Source organism: Palaemon carinicauda, chromosome 35, assembly GCF_036898095.1.
Source record: "Palaemon carinicauda isolate YSFRI2023 chromosome 35, ASM3689809v2, whole genome shotgun sequence".
Lineage (NCBI taxonomy): Eukaryota > Metazoa > Arthropoda > Malacostraca > Decapoda > Palaemonidae > Palaemon > Palaemon carinicauda.
In genome coordinates, this window is record NC_090759.1 from 68,101,259 (window position 1) to 68,121,854 (window position 20,596).

The 20,596-nt window shown below is 42.1% G+C and overlaps 1 protein-coding gene across 1 annotated transcript in view; it reads right to left on the minus strand.

Moving 5' to 3' along the window:
- Positions 1-20,596, minus strand: part of LOC137627579 (uncharacterized) — a 130,134-nt gene that overhangs the window by 37,835 nt on the left and 71,703 nt on the right. The window contains exons 8-9 of the mRNA XM_068358665.1: positions 13,975-14,119; positions 2,225-2,275 (exon numbers count right to left, since the gene is read on the minus strand). Of these exons, the coding sequence (XP_068214766.1) occupies positions 2,225-2,275; positions 13,975-14,119 (196 nt within the window). The remainder of the gene's footprint in view (positions 1-2,224; positions 2,276-13,974; positions 14,120-20,596) is intronic.

A 20,596-nucleotide genomic window follows, 5' to 3' on the forward strand; every position in this document is an offset into this window, starting at 1 on the left:
ACTTTAATGTATCAATATATATGGCTTATTTGAAATATAAAAAACACGTTTAAATGTGCAAAAATTTATCATATATATATATATATATATATATATATATATATATATATATATATATAAGTACTTTTGACATAGGAAAAATCTTTTTTTGAGGCGAGATAAGCATGTCGTTCTGATGGAAGTTCCTCTAGGCAGCTTCGACTTGGGATATTTCCTTCAAGTGATATACCAGAGAATTTTAGCTGTAGAGTTATCACAGGGTTCTAACCCCTGGGGCGAATATTCCGAAAGATATCGTATGTAACAGGGACGTGTTTAAAACGACCACGGCTATCCTTCCTCGAATATAGTTAACCTTGTCTTAAGGATATGGGATAGGATTGTATATGTGGGAGAGCTGTTACAACTCCGTTCCCAGTATGTTACTGTAAACATGTTCGCTGGTTCTCCATTTCTTTTGCAGCGCCATCTTGATAGATCGGTTTGGGAGTTTTCCACTTGTTTCTTCAAGATTTTGACTGTATTTGGGATTATGGATGCTTCTGCTTCATCAGTTGAGTACCTTGTCCTTATTTTGGTGGAGAATTTCGCGTCTCCCCCTTGTTTTTGCGGTATGCATCCCACGGCCGTCGCATGACTTAATGTAGCTGTTTTTATTGACATACCTGTGATTTGGCCAGTTTTCATCACCATGTTGGCCAATGCTTGCATCCATTTCATCATGTAGCTGGGAGTATATCTATATTGTATCTCATCATCCGTTACTAGTCCAGTGCAGAACATAGGCCTCAGACATGTCGTTCCACTTGTCTGTTTATGGCCTTTCTATGCCTGTCCACATCTGCAAACTTTTTAAGTTTGTCAATCCATCGTCTTCCCTTCCCACCCCAGCTTCTTTTGCAATCTCTAGGTACCCATTCTGTTATATAATTAATATAACAAACCATCAGGATTCGCATTGTTTCAAATAGGCTGCAAATGGCCCCTTAGATATCAAAGTCGCTTTGCCACGGGGTCTCTGATCCTTATCTGGCAGGCCTAGGATTCGAACCTATGACGAATGGTTAAATTCCTTATTCTTAAATAAATTTCACTCGGTTTAAGAGATCCATCCCGTGATAGAGCAAGTTTGACATAGAGGATATTTGAGGCTTTTGTGTGTGTGTTGTGTATGTATGTGTGTATATATAATATATATATATATATGTATATATATATACATATATATATATATATGTGTGTGTATATATATATATATGTGTGTATATATATATATATATATATATATATATATATATATATATATATATATATATATGTATGTATATATATATATGTATGTATATATATATATGTATGTATATATATATATATATATATATATATATATATATATATATATATATATATATATATATATACACACACACATACATATACATACACAAACACATACTTTACAGGGTGCTTTCCTGGAATTATCACACAGGGGAACCCTATGCGCTACAGGACCTACAAGATCCGTTTATTGTATACTCTTGTGTGTGTAAATATTAGTTGGAAAACAGTTGCCATGAGTGGGCTACCTTAGTAATTACATATAGGCCTACATGTGCAGTTGCCTCCAAGAATGGCGATATGCAGTACAATAAATAGTCTGTGGTATTGTGTACAGAAATTCTTGAAGCCATCTGTACATTATACATAGTGTGTGTGCATATATATATATATATATATAGAGAGAGAGAGAGAGAGAGAGAGAGAGAGAGAGAGAGAGAGAGAGAGAGAGAGAGAGAGAGAGAGAGAGAGCATGCATGCATGCAATACACGTACTTAAAATCTATACTCTGAGGCTTTTCATCTGTCTATTGATTGTCAAAAACATTTCATTCTTAACTTCCTCTTATAAGCTAAGCGTATGTCAGTAGGCCTACTGGCAGCGAGACCTGTATTGTTCAGTGAAGGATACAATATTTGGTTAACCTCAAATATATCAGAAAGATATTATCGAAAAAATAAAAAACACCATTTAGAGTGCTTGTTAGAAGTGCTACGAGTTTATAAATTTGTTTTGGATTACATCGAGAGAGAGAGAGAGAGAGAGAGAGAGAGAGAGAGAGAGAGAGAGAGAGAGAGAGAGAGAGAGAGAGAGATCAAAGTTAGTGCTTGAAATAATCGCATCGACTTGACATGAAGAGTGGCAGAAAAAGCCCCTAAGTCTTACCCTCCCGGACACCATCGGTCTAGATCCTCTGTAGTAGTAAGACATAACGATTGACGTTCACTTTGCTTATCAGCAATCGAAAGTTCCTCTTCTCTCAACTCGGTGGAACTGATCACTTTAAATATAACCTATTAAATTGAAGCACAAATAACGTATTAGACACTGAAGTGCTTGCTGCCTCTACTGTGTCTTAGTGCGCGTCACTCTGTTAACGAAGTATCACAAGTTCCCAACACTAGCGCAGTCATGAATCACGATAAAGATACTTGGTTCCCTTTTTATGTTTGTTTGTTTGCGGGCAATGTATTGAGCTGTGTAGTAAACGAATGGAAACTTTATTTGTAGAATACGACATATGTTTTAGCTTACGGTGGATAAAACAGGGAATCAGTAAAGACTTTAGAGTTGTGTTTGTAATAATTTAATTCTTTTGCATCTGGCAGATCAGCTCCTGATTTCCTTCCCATACCCGGGTCCAACGCAGATTGTTTTCAGTATGATACAGTTGGCCAAGATGATGCAATATTTTTAGTTTACTTTATCTGATAAAAATCAGCTTTTATATCTCCAATCTGGTATTGAACGAAAGTTGTGGATTTGTGGAGTGTGAACATAAATAGATAATGGACGATTGAACGGTCCGAGCATTGGGCGTAGCTGCCTGTACAGGATCACTTCACGTTCATGGGGAGAACGGTCGATCGATACAGTAGCCTAAACTTACGTAGGTAATAGCGCGCATAGGCTATAAATATCTATCTATATCTAGGCAGCAGTAGGGGATTCAGTATTATGAAGCTTCATCTGTGGTGGATAATCTGGGAGGGTGGGCTGTGGCACCCCTAGCAGTACCAGCCGAACTCGGTTGAGTCCCTTGTTAGGCTGGGATGACGTAGATAGGAGAGGTCCCCTTTTCTGTTTCATTTGTTTGATGTCGGCTACCCTCCAAAATTGGGGGAAGTGCCTTGGTATAAGTCTCTCTCTCTCTCTCTCTCTCTCTCTCTCTCTCTCTCTCTCTCTCTCTCTCTCTCTCTCTCTCTCTATATATATATATATATATATATATTATATGTGTGTGTATTAATGACAATATCATTTTTAATTTTACGTTATAGACTATAAACATATTCATCTTGTGTAATTAGACATTCAAACTTTCGAAATATCCTGAATATGTCTATATAACAACACCCTTACCTCCTCTGGCCAGTGTAGGTCTACGAATTTTGATCTCATATTACTCGGCACCTTTTTTTGGTTGTGTCTTTGAACACAGGCCTAACCTGGACTATCCTCACTGTGAGAACATTTAGTAATACATCCCTCTTTCATGTTAGGCTACAGTTATACTTGCAAATGTTTATGAGTCAACATAATTCTATTTATGTAAATGTAAATTCATAATGCCAAAACAGTCAATTTTGATAAACAATTGTTGAAATAAAACAAGATTTTATTTGCTTATCCGAATACAATTTTATTTCTTCAGTGGCTATACAATCATTTATATTTTCTTTACTCTGCTGATCACATTCAGTGATTCTTGATATAATATGTATAGTGTAAGAAACATGTAATTTAACTTTTGAATACCCAGGGCCCTTCGTGAAAGAAAGACTGCTACAAATTATTATTATTATTATTATTATTATTATTATTATTATTTCTTACTTACTAAGCTACAACCAGAGTTGGAAAAGCAGGAACACTAAAGTTTTCACAGTGGCTAGGACTACATTGAAACTACCAAGGTTTACATAATTAGACCTTGGAAAGGTCTTCATATTGTGTACGAGCTTTTCCAAGTTGGGTTTGATATTTCTTGTTAGAGACACCGAAGTAAGCATATTCTCCAAAATTTATAAATATTCTTTTAAAATAATTAATTTTAAACCTAATGAAAAACCTACTTATTTCACAAAATTTGTGTCTTAGTGATATAGTTACAAATACCACAATACATCGTTTGCTAAGATCAATTGCCTTCATGGAAACAAAAGAACAGTTCTTTTTATTTTTTAAAAATCAATTCAAGTAGGCTGCTTACAACCACATCGTAAAACTAATATTCACACGTGAAAATCGCAAGTATTTGGCCTAAAATTCATCAAACAATTCATCACTGTCCATCTTATCACCTATATTGGAAGACAGAGGTTAGGTCTTTTCATCAGAAAATTAGTCACACCCACTTGAGACAGTGGTTCATCTTACTGTCAAACATGTGTTGGTGCCTAGCAGTAGGCCTAGAGACTACAGGATGACATAGACAAAGATTTGAAAATAAAAGTAATTGTCAAATACTAAGTGACAAGTGTCGACCATGCTAATGTCAATGGTTATTTACATAACATTAGCTTTTATAATGAAATTTGATATGTTTTATTTTCTATGAACCTTCTGAATTAACTAGGCAATTACATTCATATTTGAATAAAGTGTAATTTAAAAAAGAAATGTTTATTGACTCCCACTCAAATTCTATATTCATTAATTAAATATTTATTCATTAGTTTTATTAATTATTCATAACTTCTTCTATAAAAGTTCACTGCAGCGCTGAATAACCGATTGGATTCCAGTACTATGCTTTGAGCCTATGGCTATTCCATTCCTTTCAAGATGTTGAAACAGTGGTGGAAGGGGATGCCCGTGTATCAGAATTAAATCCTTTGTCCACCATGGAGGTTTGTTCTTTCTCCTCCTCCTCTTCTACCAACTCTTCCTCCTTCTATAATTTTCTTCAGACTTCTGAGAAAAAAATCAGCTGCAGTAGTACTCGCAAAGGATGTCTCTCGCAAAAATTCCTTGGGACTTCTAGCTTGTGCTCTTCTCCTTTTGGAAGGAATGACAGATCATATCCAGGACCATCTCCATAAGGCTTGGTCAGTTGGATCTGTTAGCCAGCTGAGGCTGAGCATTGCTCCTACCCTCATGCCTGTCTTGATACGAGGAATTTTTTGGTCATTAGGAAGCTGCTTTTCCTCTCACGGGGGAAGTATTTGCTCTCATCCTTTGACTGGTACCTTTCGGGTTGGTTTAATGGTTGTGAGGAAAATATGACTTTTTTCCTGGGATCAGATGTATGTGGAAGGTCCCGGCCGGAATCCAACACTGACTCCATAGGCCAGACAAAGGCAAGACGTTTTACACACCTTCCCTATTCCTGTCATAATAACAGGAGTGTCCTTACAGAGCTTTCCTCCATCAGGAGGGAGTAACGGAGCTCACATGCTGACTAATTCATTTGGAATCCATCAAGCAGAGTATGAGCGAAGTATGACATCTACCGCTTTGGCACCGGTTGCAGGCGAGTGCTCTCTCAGGGACCAATCACCAGCATTGTAGGCCAGGTAAGGCTAAGAAACATGCTGACCTTGAAGGTCACCCTCCACTGGTAGGGATGGACAGACCTCACCCGTTGTCTGTTTCCTTGGGAATTTGGTCAGCTAGACCATGAGTCCATTAACAAATATATCTAACATACCGGCAACAGGCAATGCTCTAGTCCCTTTAGGGATAGAGTACAAATGTGATCCAAGAAGGGTGAAATGTTTGTCCACCTATCAGGTCCTCTCAGTGGTGGCCTCGTATCGAGTTCTGCTAGCTTTTAGGTAGGTTGAGAGAGTCATTCTCTACAGTGAGGGATGTAGAGAACGTGCCATTCTGGTTAGACCCTCTTTCAACAGATCATTGACTTTGCCTAGCTCTACCAAGACCACTCCTTGGTAAAGCTAGGAATCTTCTCCATTTGGGAACAGGCTATGCTTGAAGGAATTTTTGAGCAATCGTGGTCTTCATCCTTAGGACACTGGCATATGCATCTCCTGCTAACTTGAGAAGGGCATCATAGGTTCTCTCCCTCAAGACTTTTTAAGAGAGTAGGAAAGTTCTCAGGCTCATCATCATGTCAGTCCTTTGTGGGGTGGGGTTTTTTTCATCTATCATCACACAGACTTTGTTATGAAGACTCAATACCAGTCTTGAACACCAGATGGGGACCTTATTGATATTATATATTTGACACAAGTTGACATGAAGTTGCCTGGTGTCATATGAGGTCCCTGTGTTGTTATTTGAAGAGGATTCAACACTTCAAGCACAAGTGCCATAGCCTTCTCATTAGCCCCAGCAGAAGCAAAGAGTAAGTTTCTAGACACTGTACCTTTTTGTTTGGTCCATCCATATACAAAGGCACTTCCCCCAATTTTGGGGGGTAGCCGACACCAACAATGAAACAAAACAAAAAGGGGACCTCTACTCTACGTTCCTTCAGCCTAACCAGGGACTCAACCGAGTTCAGCTGGTACTGCTAGGGTGCCACAGCCCAACCTCCCACATTATCCACATTATCTACTTATATATGTCACTTTGGTCAGTGCAGACCTTTACCATCTCAATGAAGAATTTACACAAGCCTTACCCTGTCAGTAGCCTTTCAGTTTATCTGTTGGTATACTTAAGAGCTGAATATTGGGTCTGAAGATTTTTTTGATAGCCTTTCCTCGCTGTACCTTATGGATGTTATCCACAGGCTCTTGGACTACTTCATGGGTGCTGAGGTAGCTGTTCAGTATTAGGGTAACAATCCCAGCTCCCTCACACGACTATTATATATCTCATCTAAGGTAACGCATTCATCATAAATCATGAGGAAAGGTAGAATGATTAGATTTAATACCATTTTCTTATTCAACTCCTGAGGGGGATGCTACAGCCGTCCTTTATTGCAGACTATGTCTACTAAGAAGCAATTCATCTATCCCCCTGGTAATAGGTGGATGGGTTGGTATCTTATCCAATATTTATCTAGATGTGTGTAGTGTGGAGAACACACTAACTCAAAGTGGTTCTTGCTAAGGAACTAGTCAAGTCAAATTCAAGATTCCGCTCACTCCTTTCAGAATCAATCCAACTTGTATATTGGAACTTGGGTAATCAAACCATCTTGAGTAGCCTGAGGTACATGCATTAGGAATATTCTAGAGATATCCCAAACATAGAGACACAAAACTGGACTGTATTTATTATTAAAGCAATGGTAAAAAATCTAATAGTGGATAATCGAATACCATTGACATTAGCATAGAAATATAGAAATAACACACAAACTGACAGAACAGAATAACTTACATATACAGTTAATCCATGCAATATGAAATTTGAAGAGCATATATAAAATCTAAAGGTTTCTATTCATAAACCATTCAAGTAAATAGGATAATCCTGCAAAATCCTCCCAATAAATGGGGAATACTATATATTGCACTATAATCATTAACAAATAAAAGAGTGGCTAATACATGGACATATATCAAGAACAATAACTGCCATTGCATTTCCAAAATTATAACCGGTGTTTGGTAACTTAATCCAACACGATGCTACTCTAATGGTATGCCTTAGCAAACTCAGATTAACATAATAGTCTGAAGAATACCCTAATATTGAAATAACTAACAATATATGGCCAGCGACAGTGGGATAACAGGTTGCCTCACATTACGACAAAACAAAATAGTCAAGATTCTTAACCCCCCAGATGCTGAAGCCTTGATGAGGATGGGGGGCTTAGGGATTAGCAGCTGGGCTCTAATGAACAGTGGGAACTACTTCCCATTGGACCTCGGTGCCCAGCTGTCGATTCAACTAAATCAGTCAGCACTTTCTCTTTTACTTTTGATTATTTCTTTTTTTCTCCCATCTCTTCCTTTTGGGCTCGATATTGTTGACGACTTTGGCATGTTCGATTTTACTTTGGATGCTGCTTTGTATTTGGCAGAGTGTGGGATGGACTGCATTCCATCTCAACCTGTGCCAATTTAGACGCCATCACCCTCTGGCAGACCCCATTGGGTGCAGACCAAGTCTGTTAAGAGTCGGGCTCCAGTGATCCGGTCTTAAGTCACCCATATTTGCGGGTAATGGGTGACGCCAGGCATTGGAGTCGACGGTGGGAGGGGCTAACTACCCCCACTGACCAGTGTACGCCCACCTTAAGAGAGGCAGCCCCTCTCTAATAGAGGACTGGTCCCCGCTGAAGCCTCTTCTCGTGTTGGGCCACATGGGATAGGAGGACTGACATCCTCCGATAAGAGGTGGATAACCCGGCTTGCTTTTTCAAAAAAACCCAACACCTCTGTTGACGACCTGGAAAATACAAACATGGACCTCAGTACAGACAGCTCCAACTCGGGTTCTAACATTGTAACGTTAGAACCTTATTCACGTCATGTGAATAATAAAACGCTAGAGAAGAAGAGAGAGAGAGTGAAAAATGATGACAGTACAGAAAGATATAGAAAAGTAGAAGTATTACCTGGTCACTATGAAGTAGTGAATTATGAAAATTTTTTTATCTTGGAATTTGAAAACGAAAGAAATGAGCGTATAAATGTTTTTAAAGCTAATAGAGAAATAGTTACATTATGTGGAGGGCAGCCAAAAATTTTACCCCAGGGAAATGGAAGTCTCTTGATAGAGACACTGTCCCCATTACAAGGTGAAAGGTTAAAAACACTTACAACATTGAATGGTCATAGCGTAAAATGCGTTTCACACCCTACTTTCAACCAGAGTAGAGGTGTGATATATGCTCCAGAATTGTTGGATATAGAGGAGAAAGAAATAGAGGATGAACTGAAAAGTCAAGGAGTAGTTAAAGTAGTCAGAATGAGAAAGAGAGTTGGAGAACAACGTATCCCTCTTGCTACTCTGATTATAACATTTGATCAATGCCGATTACCAAATGTTATAAAAGCTGGATGGCTATCTTTGAAGGTAAAACCATATATCCCGTCACCATTGCGATGTTATCATTGCCAAATGTATGGCCATTTAAGCCAGAAATGTAAAGAAAAACTAAACAATAAGCCAGCTGTTTGTGCCAACTGTGGAAAAAGTAGTCATGGAGTATGCATAGAAAACCCTAATTGCATACATTGTGGGGAAGCACACCCAGCTACATCTAAAAGCTGTGTAAAGTTTATTTTTGAAAAAGAAATCCAGGCCATTAGGACCATGGAAAGGGTTACTTTTAAAGAGGCTCGTAAAAGAGCTCTTGATAAGCAAATAAGACCAGGGCAACCTTTTTCAATGGTTCTGAAGAAAAACTTGTCAAACCACACAGACGAAAATTATATCTCTACTTCTAAGATAAAGAAACAAATGAAAGTAGTTAAAGAGGTTGAAAGTCCCATCGAAAATCTATATCCAGAAATTGTGGAAAAATCAAAACGGACACTTAAAGATCTGAAAATTATTCAAAAGCCAACTACTCCGATTTTAAACAATAGTACAAACCTCTCACAGGCCGTTTCCTTGCCTGATCTGATGGAGGTTGCACTCGAAACCAATTTACCTGGTGAACCCGTAGTGGGGAAGGTGCAAAAACCTGACAGATCACAACCTTTTAATCGAAAAAAAGAGAGACCTCCCTCCCTCTCTCCTCCTACCATAAGAAACATTAGTGTCACGACTTCCAATAAATATGATATCTTGTCTGCTGATGTTTCTGAACAACTAGAAGATAAATTGAACCAATCAGAAATTCAAGTTGAGGTCCACCATCCTCCTCAACAATTAGATCAAAAGGACACAAAGAAAAAGAGAAACACAAAACCCACTATATCAAGATCCTCTCTAGAGTTACCTCCGGGAAACATTGTTAGATCAAATAGTGCCATTGGGAAGACTTCATCTAAGGTGTCTTCCAAAAAATAAAACATAGTTTTTTCCTCCATTCTGCAATGGAATTGCCAGGGTTTAAGGGCGAAATATGAACAACTTAAGCTCCTCATACGTGAGCACTCCCCTATAACAGTATGTCTACAAGAAAGCAAGCTCGATGCTAATACTCCTTGTCCTCGAGAGTATGTTAGCTATAGGACACCATAAGATCAACGAGCAGGGAGCCATGGGGGAAGTCTTATATACGTTCGTCGAGATGTTCCCCAAATATCTTTGTCCATCTGTACCCCTCTGCAGGCAGTGGCTGTACAGATTGATATAGGGAGAAAATACACAATCTGTTCTCTTTACTTGCCTCCAAATGATAACATCTCATATGATAATATAGTAGAGGTGATTAAACAACTCCTACAACCCTTTCTCTTACTAGGAGACCTTAATAGTAGACATCCTTTATGGGGTGATGTTTTAGCAAATGCAAGGGGTAATATTATATCGTCAATTTTGGAGAATGAAGATGTCGGACTCCTCAATACAGGAGAGCCCACACATTTTCATGTACAGACAGGTACCTTGTCCTGCATTGACCTATCAGTTGCAAGCTCTAACTGTCTTCTCGATTTTAATTGGAGAACATTAGATGATTGGCATACTAGTGATCATGCACCAATCATTATAAACACCAACAATGGTCCACCTTTACAAAGATCACCTCGATGGAATCTTGATAAGGCGGACTGGAATAGATTTCGGGAGTTAAGTGAAATTGAAGGAAATGCAGAACAGTTTGAAAGTGTTGATGATGCCATAGACTTACTTAATGGAACTCTTCACACAGCAGGAGTGAATTCCATTCCCAAAACAACTGGGATATTCAGACGACGACCAGTCCCCTGGTGGTCGTCAGAACTAACTGCCCTGCACAGAGCCACAAGAAAGTCTTTAACTCGATTGCGCATGCACCGTAATGAGGAGAATTTAGTCATATACAAGAAATGTAGAGCACAGTTCCGCCGTGCCATGAAAGAAGCTAGGCGCCAGTCTTGGATGTCCTTTGTTTCCTCCATTAACAGTAGAACACCAACATCATCTGTGTGGAGGAAAGTAAAAAAGATAGCAGGAAAATTCACCCCAAACCCACCACCAGTGTTAAAGATAAATGGCCAGTATATGACTGGAGCAACCGAAGTTAGCAATGCCCTGGCTGACCATTTCTCAAATGTATCGTGCAAGTGTCAAGCAGCTCCTGTTCACCAGTATAGGAGCAATGAAGAAAAGAAAGTTTTAAACTTCGCAACAAGAAAGCAAGAGTCATACAATTCTCCTTTTACTGAAAGAGAATTTGATTCTGCTCTTGCTACTTGTAACGATACAGCCCCTGGACCCGATGGAATTCCATATGCAATGATTAAACATGTACCTTTTAATACAAAGTTATTTATTTTAAGCATTTTTAATAGAATATGGCATGATCATAGTTATCCAAGTGTTTGGGAACTAGCCATTATTTTAGCCTTTTTAAAACCCGGTAAGGACAAGTTTTTAGCAGCAAACTACCGACCTATTGCATTGACATCTTGTTTATGTAAAATCATGGAGAAGATGGTCAATGCAAGACTGATTTGGTACCTTGAAAAGAAGAATATTTTATCACCCATTCAATGTGGATTCAGGAAAATGCACTCAACGACTGATGTGCTGATACAACTTGAGTCCTCCATTTGTGAAGCCTTTGCTTCCAAACAGCACCATGTGACAGTTTTTTTTATCTTGAAAAGGCATATGATACCACATGGAGATACGGTATACTTAAAAGAATCCATGAGTGCGGATTGAGAGGTGAGCTACCACTATTCATCCAGTCATTTCTTTCACATAGAGTTTTCCAAGTGAGAGTTGGGGAAGCTCTATCACAGAGTAAATGCCAGGAAGAAGGAGTTCCTCAGGGGAGTGTGCTGAGTGTAACCCTTTTTGCACTAGCAATTAATGGGATATCCTCAGTCATTCCCCGGGATGTTCTTGCAACATTATTTGTGGATGATCTCTCCATATCATTTGCTGGAGCCAGAATGGCAATGGTTGAGAGAAAAATCCAACTCTCTATTGATAAAATTATCCATTGGGCCGATATGAATGGATTTAAGTTCTCAACAAGTAAAACTACAATTGTCCATTTCTGTCGTATACGGGGAGTACATCCAGACCCGGATATATACATCAAAGGTCAACGGATCCTATGTGCAAGTGAAGCCAAATTTTTAGGGTTGATATTTGATTGTAGGCTTACATGGGTTTCTCACTTAAAAACATTAAAAGCTAAATGTGTTGAAGCTATGAATCTTTTAAAAGTCTTGTCCCATACATCATGGGGGGCAGACCGCAATACAATTTTAAAATTATACAAGGCCTTGATATTTTCCAAAATTAGTTATGGATGCGAAATATACTCCTCAGCAACCCCAAGCCGGTTAAAAATACTAGATTCAATACATCATGCTAGCATTAGATTGTCCACAGGAGCCTTTAGAACCTCCCCTATCACAAGTCTCCTTGTTGATGCTGGGGAGTTGCCTCTGGACCTTTACCGAATGTCCTCTATTATTCGGTATTGGTTTAGATGGCAAAGACTCCCCAATTCTTCAGCCTTTCAAACTGCAAGCCTTGTAAGGCACTCAACCTACTTTGAGTTGCACCCAAAATCTCCTCAACCTTTTGGGTTTCGGGTTAACCAATTATTAAACAAGCTGGATATAATTAGAAATAAGGTGCTTCCATTCAAGGTATCATCAACGCCTCCATGGAAATTACCTGACATATCTTTTTGTAGATATTTTATTGGAGTTAAGAAGAATTTGACTGACTTAGAATCCAGGTCTCTTTTTATGGAACATGTTGAAGAACATAGAGGATCGACTTTTATATATACTGATGGCTCCAAATCTGATGCTGGCGTTGGATTTGGAGTACATAGTAATATTTTAATTGTAGAGGTGCACTTCCTCTAACAGCTTCCATATTTACTGCCGAACTGTATGGCATATTAACTGCTATTGAGAAAATAGCTTTGGAAAAGGAGGGTAATTTTACAATTTTTAGTGATGCAAGGAGTGTTCTTCAAGTTTTAGAAGTTTTTAATTCTAGTAACCCTCTAGTTTTAAAGATTTTAGAATGGCTTTTTATTATTGGACGGAAAGGTATAACTGTTCGATTTTGTTGGGTTCCAGCACATGTAGGTGTGTCAGGGAATGAGAAGGCAGATTTACTGGCGAAGAATGCGGCATCCGAGTTGCTACCAAGGAGGTATCCCATTCCATGTAACGATTTCCTACCTTACATCAAGAAATTGGTATGTGATAAATGGCAACAGCACTGGGATAGTCAAAATGGCAATAAAATGAGGGAAGTAACAAATATCATATCACCTTGGAGGTATAACATGATTCCCCGAAAATGGGAGACGACTCTTTGTCGTCTCCGTATTGGTCACACACGGTTGACACACGAGTTTCTGCTGAAGGGCCAACACCAACCGTATTGCGAGGACTGCTTAGTACCTCTAACAGTGAGGCATTTGTTGACCGAATGCCCTAATTTTACTAACTTAAGAAATAGATATCTGTTTGAGGCTCGAGGTGAGGATGGCATGTTTATCCTTGCCAAGATTCTTGGACATGATGTGTCTTACTATGCGAGCGGAATTTTTAGATTTATTTCAGAAGCAGGTCTTCTGAAAACTATTTAACTATTGTAATGACTTCTTAATTTTTATGGTTTTAATCGAATTTGCTTATAATTTTCTTATACAGTAAATGGTATCGGCGTCAATGACCTTAGATGTCAGGATGCCAGAAAACTTTCAATCAATCAATCAATCAATCAAGATCCTTAACTTCAATAGATAAGGAAGTCTTCAAGTAACCATTGGAGACTGGGAAGAATGCTCAATTGATTTCCCCTCATGGTTTTTTGGTCTCTTGACCCATGTGTGTCTCTTCCAACTAAACAACCATCAGTGTTGGGAATGGATACAGTTTAAGTAAAGTTAACCTAATTACACTTACAAAATTAGTATTCAAGTACAGGCTTTCTTCTAAACCAGCATTGGAATACAGGCTTTCTTCTAAACCAGCATTGGCCAAGGTCTTAACAGCTTCTGAATCCTTATTTGGAGCTATTAGGTGGTTATTGGAGTCGCATTCAATGTTCCTGTATGGGACCAGGAAAGATGACATCCAGGATAAAGAAAAAAAAGAACCTCTTAGTTTGTTTTTAGTGGACTCCCATCCAGCAATGAGTGATTCTCCCTCTTTTAAAGGATAATGATATTTATAGGTTTAGGAACATATAATAAATTATGAAAATTTATTTTTTCTTAGCTCTATAACCTTGAGTCCTTTAGATTACATTTCCCACCTCAACCACCACTCTCAGTCCTAGGCCAAAGGACAAAAGTGGCTGTTCGTACTCTGGCGAAGACGTGTGCTTTGAAGAAGTGAGAGTTGTATCGCTACGTAAGATGCAAATTGCTTTTAGAATTTTTATATTTCATTATACTTTATTTCTCTCTTATTTCTTTAATGAGCTTCTTTTCTTAATAAGGGGGCTTTGGGTTATTAGCAATCTGTTTGCCTAACTATTGTTTCATCTTGACTGATAATAATAATTAATGCAAGCCATTTGTGAAACTTCACTTGACATATGCTTAAACTGGAACATACTATCAGGTAAGGGCTGTGAATGTTACCAATATCGACTAATTGTATATTTAATGGAGATATAATCAGCATTTTTGGGCTCAAGCCATGGCGTCCTGATGGAAGGTTCCTGTTTGGTAGCTTCCTTGGGTATAAGACTACTAAGATATTCCCAGAGAATTTAACCACAGGTTATCACAGAATTCTAACTTCTGGAGCGAGTATCTCAAAGGTTTCCCTTTAAGACATCGTAATACAACAGGGGACACGCATGTCTGGTCGTGCCACATAGCTATCTCCACCCCGAACAGGGTTAACGCTTCGGTGTGTAAGGGCTGAGAATAGCTGGGAGCCGTTCCACAGCTAATCTCACTCGTGGCTACTACTGATACTCGAGACGTAAACAAACGGACGCCATTGCTCTAATGACGTCACGAGCGTCTTCATCCTTTTGTTAGTAGCTGCCCTACTGAGACGGATTTTCCCTTGTGTGAACTTTATCGTTTTGCATCTTCGCTATGTCGTTACCTTCAGCCTCGCCTTCTTCTGGAAAGTTGAGTACAAGGTTCCAGTATTGTTTAATTAAGCTCTGGCCGTAAAGTAAATATTATTTCGCGAAATAATTGATGTTTTGTGGCGGAGCTGTGCCTCTACCGGACCCGCCATTTTATGGCGTCGTTGTTGTTTTGCATGTCTTATTTAGTTAGCCACAACAACGCTTCCGGCCTTATATACTAATCGAATACATTAGTTTATTTAGTCTTCATAGCTAGGAACTTTTATATCGTGTTAGACGCTTTTTATCGGTCATCGATTGACCTCATACCAGTCGGCTACTATAGCCCCCAGGCCAGGAGCCTATATACAAGTGTTCATGCATGATTTATCAGTGATCCTAGACTAAGTTATGAAGATAGTGGCATTATTATTTTACAATACTTTTGACTAGTGATGCAAATGTTTTCGCCTTCAGGGACCATATAGGGGATAGGCTAGTCAGTGATTCTTTCTAGCCTAACCTAACCTGAGGACCCCTATATGCTTCCTTCATCCCCTGCCTTGGCACTCCCTCTATTTAGCCTTGATCCCTTTTCTGAGTAAAGGGATTTATTGTCTAATAGAGTATTTTATCGCCTCTCAGTCCTCCCTAAAGGAATGAACCCCCTTTAGGATTGCGTCTGAGAGTGAGGTTAGGCTAGCCTACCTCTATGGCTAGGATAGTCTACGACTTTCCTGCGATAGCGATATGTCTTCTTCCTTGCCTAGTTCAGGACTTTTAGCCCTGATCTAGGCTGGGTTAGGAAGGTTTCTCTGTTCCATGCTGAAACTGTACTCTTGCACCGTTTTTAGCTGATCAGCCTAATCTTAGGTTAGGGAGTGTCCTCCCTTCCCTTTGTGGCCGCTCTGGTACAGAAACCCTTCCTGGGAAGACCCCTTTCTTCTCCCTCCCCACCTATCTCTTGTATAGCCTAGCCTATGCTTAGGTTAGTTTATACTCATCTGTCCCCTGTCCTACAATTCCTCCTTAGGGTGGAAGAGTAGGGCTACCCGAGCTTCCCTGTGCTGTCCGCTCTGGTACATATACCTTCATAGTGTCCTATAAGGTTAGTTACTAGTGTAGCTCTGCATAGGGGAGTCTCCCCCCCCTCTTGGGTGTTCCCTAGCCCTCCCTTGGGCTACCTGCTCCCGGTCCCTAGTGACCCCTGCTTGGATGCTAGAGCCTGTCTCTATCATGGGTACACCCCCTCAGGGAGGGGGAGGGATGTCTGGAACCCTGACGGTACTTCCTACATCCCTTCCCCCCTCCCCCTGTCTCTCTCTCTATCCGGGTGCCGGTCTCTTGCCGCCTCTACTGCCGGCAATACCTGCCTCCCTCTTGGTGACTTCCCTACCCTTGCCCCCAGCCCCCCCGTGTACCGAGGGGCTGCCGGCTGCCGCCGGCTACTACCGGCGGCTTTCCTCCTCCTATCCATTCGTCCGCTTGCCGGTCGATCTCCGGAGTGCCGGCATATACTGCCGGCAACCCGATACTACCTGTACCATCCTTACCCGTCACCAATCCGGCATCCTCCGGCTGCCGGAGCCGCCGCTCCCTGCCGGCGCGCCGCCGTTGTGCCGGCGGCCGCCATCCTGGTATCTAACTGACTTTGAAAATTGTCTGTTCTAGTGCCAGAATCTATGCTGGAGCGAGCTCCGGCGTGCCGGCGGCTGCCGGATGCCCCAGAGGCGTCAAGAATACTTGCACCCCCTCTCTTTAGCTATCATAAGACTAGATAGCCCTACCTTGCAAATAGATAAGCTGCTTTGCTTCTAAGATCAGTACCTAGTACTGCTCTATTAGTGATCATGCTGTCTCTTTGCATTCTTCTATTTCCAGCATGCTATGTGCATCTTAGCGCGGCTGGTTGCCAGAAGCAATTACCCTTAATGAGGCCTTCTGGCTCTTATCTGGGAACCGAATGAATTCGATCCCAACCTTGTCCTTGGCTTTCCATGGAGTTCCATTATAATGGGAACCCTAGGAAATTATATCCAATGATCTAGGTCATTTGGATTATCCCAGGACCAGCCTATGGTAACCAGCCGGGCGAGATGCATGGAGCGTGTCTCCTTTACTGTTTCATTCTCTATGCATCACACCTTCCTTAAGTTAAAATTAATGATTAATGTTAACTTAAATTAAGAGCCACTCCTATGGCTCCCCCATACTCATTTTCTCTTTCTTCCACAGGAGGAGCAGATGAAGTGCGATTTCGCCTACTGTGCTGTGAAACGCTCCCAGTTTTACGGACATACGGCGTGCAGGACTCACGCCCCTTGCTCAGACAAGAAAGGGGATTGGAAGTTCTGGAATCCACTGGAATGTACGGTCTGCCAGGCCTATCTAGTTGAGGCCTTCCATAACCCTCCCTCAGCGGAGGTTAGAGACATTGCTCGTGACAAACTGCGCAAGTGGGTGCGTGGTTTTCAGAGGAATGCTACTGGACCGTACCTGGCCACCGAAGAACTGAGGTCCCTGTTGTTCCCTAAGGCCTCCCCTGATTCAGTGGTTCCAAAGGAAGCAATCCCCACTGTCCAAATTTCAGTGGAACCTGATGTGGTCATGGCTCAGTCCATGCACGAGTGCCGTTTGGATTCTGAGGATGATGAACGGATCTCCGACGTCTCGGAAGATACGGAGAAGACGCTTATGGCTCAAGGAGCCGAAGAGGACGAAGACAAGGTGGAATACACCGAGTCGGAGATTGGAGCTACTCCCTCGTCCATCCCTCCGCCTACTCCTACACCGACGGAATTGTCCCTTCCGTCTACCTCCTCGACCCCGGATCCTTCCTCTTCCACCCAAGAACTGATCCGACTGATTAGAGCTGTCATGGACGACAGACTGAAGGAGAACCAGGAGTCCATCAGGTCGATGATTGGATCCAGAGACACGAAGAAGATCTCGGTCAAGGATCTCCCAGCTTGCTCTCATGCCAACCCGTGGAGGTATGCAGAGCATATGGTTATTGCAACCGGCAGGATCTTTGTTAGCGACAAGATCGGCACGGTCCCGTTGGAAGATGTGGAGTTCTTCCCAAGCTTCGAGGCCTACCCGGACTGTTACGTCCGACTTCGTGCTGAACCTGCCTCGAAGGAGGAGACCGAACCTAAAGAGGAGATAGTGTTCGATCTCGCAAAGGCCCAAGCTATGCTAGCCAACGCATTTAAGAGCAGGGGCTTTACCTGCTCTAAGCTTCCTGCCTTGAGCAAGAAGCATCCTACCTATGTCGCACCTGACACTGCGATTCTTCCATTTCTGGAAAAGGCCTTAGCTGCATGCCTTAAAGCGGCGGAAGAAGGGAAACCCTGCCCTGCACTGGAGGAGTGCAGACCCTTCTCCATCGTGACACCCCCTGACACTAGGCAATGGAAAGATGTCCAACATACTTTCGTCGTGGGTAGGCTCGATCCTGACGTCGCCGGACGTCAGTTTAATGAAGACCTCCCTAAGCTCAACGACCACCTCCTTCGCCGGGAACAAGACACGAAGGAGAGGCTTGCAGCTTCGCTTTATCATCAAGTCCAACTTGAAGTAATGGCCTGTGACACAGCGGTACCCGATCACTACATGGTACTGGCCAAATCCCACTTACTCACGGTAATGAAGGACTTGTACCATTTCATAAAGGCTCGTAGAGCCTGTCGTGAATTCGTGTTTGTCGGTGCCACCGTGAAACACGAACCCCGGAGGCTGATTTCCTCCAACATCTGGGGAAAGCACCTGTTTCCTTCTGACCTTGTCAAGGAAATAACTGACAGAGCCGCCACGGAGAATAGGAACCTTCTCCACAAGTGGGGCATGTCCAGAAAAAGGAAAACCTCTCAGGACGATGGACCTCAGCCTAAGAGGAAACCTCAGAAGCCGAAACCCCAGCAACGTCAACAACGACGTCAGTTTCCGGGACCCGCTACCTCCCAAGTGGTTGCCCAACCACAACAGACCTTTCAGTTGGTCCCCCAACCGGTGTTGTCACAGTCACCGGTCTTCACCCCTGCCTTTGAGCAGTCATCCACTACCTTTCATGCCAGAGGTAGAGGCTCGTCCAGGGGTGCAAGCAGAGACGCCTCTCGTCGTCCCTCCAGAGGTAGAGGAGGAAAGGGAGCTAGCGGCCGAGGCAACAAGTCCTCGGGACACCAGAAGCAATGAAGTGCTTCCGGTGGGAGGAAGACTCCGCCAATTCCAGGATCGTTGGACCTTCGATCCTTGGGCACACAGCATCATCAAGAACGGTCTAGGCTGGAGTTGGGTGCAACCACCCCCAATCTTCCAGCGGTTCTTTCAACCATCAACCCCCATTCTGGAAGAATATGTTCTAGACCTCTTGAACAAGAAGGTGATAAGGAAGGTAAAGTCCACCAGGTTCCAAGGGAGACTGTTTTGCGTTCCCAAGAAGGACTCAGACAAGCTCAGAGTCATTCTGGACTTATCCCCCCTCAACAAGTTCATAGAGAACAACAAATTCAAGATGCTGACGCTTCAACAAATAAGGACCCTTCTGCCTCAGGGTTCCTACACGGTCTCTATAGACCTGGCGGATGCCTATTGGCACATTCCAATGAACCATCACGCTTCCTCCTACCTAGGATTTCGACTCCAAAGGAAAAGCTACGCCTTCAGGGCCATGCCATTCGGCCTCAATGTGGCCCCTCGAATCTTCACAAAGCTGGCGGATGCCATAGTACAACAGCTCCGCCTAAGAGACGTCCAGGTGATGGCCTACCTCGACGACTGGCTAGTCTGGGCTCCCTCGCCCGAAGAGTGTACAAAGTCTTGCGACGAAGTTACCCAGTACCTAGAACACCTGGGATTCAAGATCAACGAGAAGAAATCTCGCCTCTCTCCGGCTCAGAAGTTTCAGTGGTTGGGAATCCACTGGAATCTTCAGTCACACCGCCTTTCCATCCCCCAGAAGAAAAGGAAGGAAATAGCAGGGTCTGTCAAGCGACTACTGAAATCCAAACGCATTTCAAGGCGACAGCAGGAACGAGTTCTAGGCTCTCTACAATTCGCCTCAGTGACAAACCCAGTGCTTCGTGCACAGCTAAAGGATGCCGCGGGAGTCTGGAGACGATCGGCATCCATCGCTCGAAGAGACCTCAAGAGACGGCTTCCAAACAGACTTCGACGCCTCCTAAAGCCGTGGTCGGAAGCAATGGCCCTGAAAAGGTCCATTCCTCTCCAACACCCTCCTCCATCACTCAACATCCACACGGATGCCTCACTGGAGGGCTGGGGAGGTCACTCCCACCTGAAACAAGCTCAAGGGACCTGGTCTCCACTATTCAAGACGTTCCACATAAACATCTTGGAGGCCATGGCGGTCCTTCTTACTCTGAAGAAGTTATCCCCGCCACCCTCGATCCACATCCGTCTAACCCTAGACAACTCGGTGGTAGTTCGTTGTCTCAATCGCCAGGGCTCAAGATCGCCCCAGATAAATCAGGT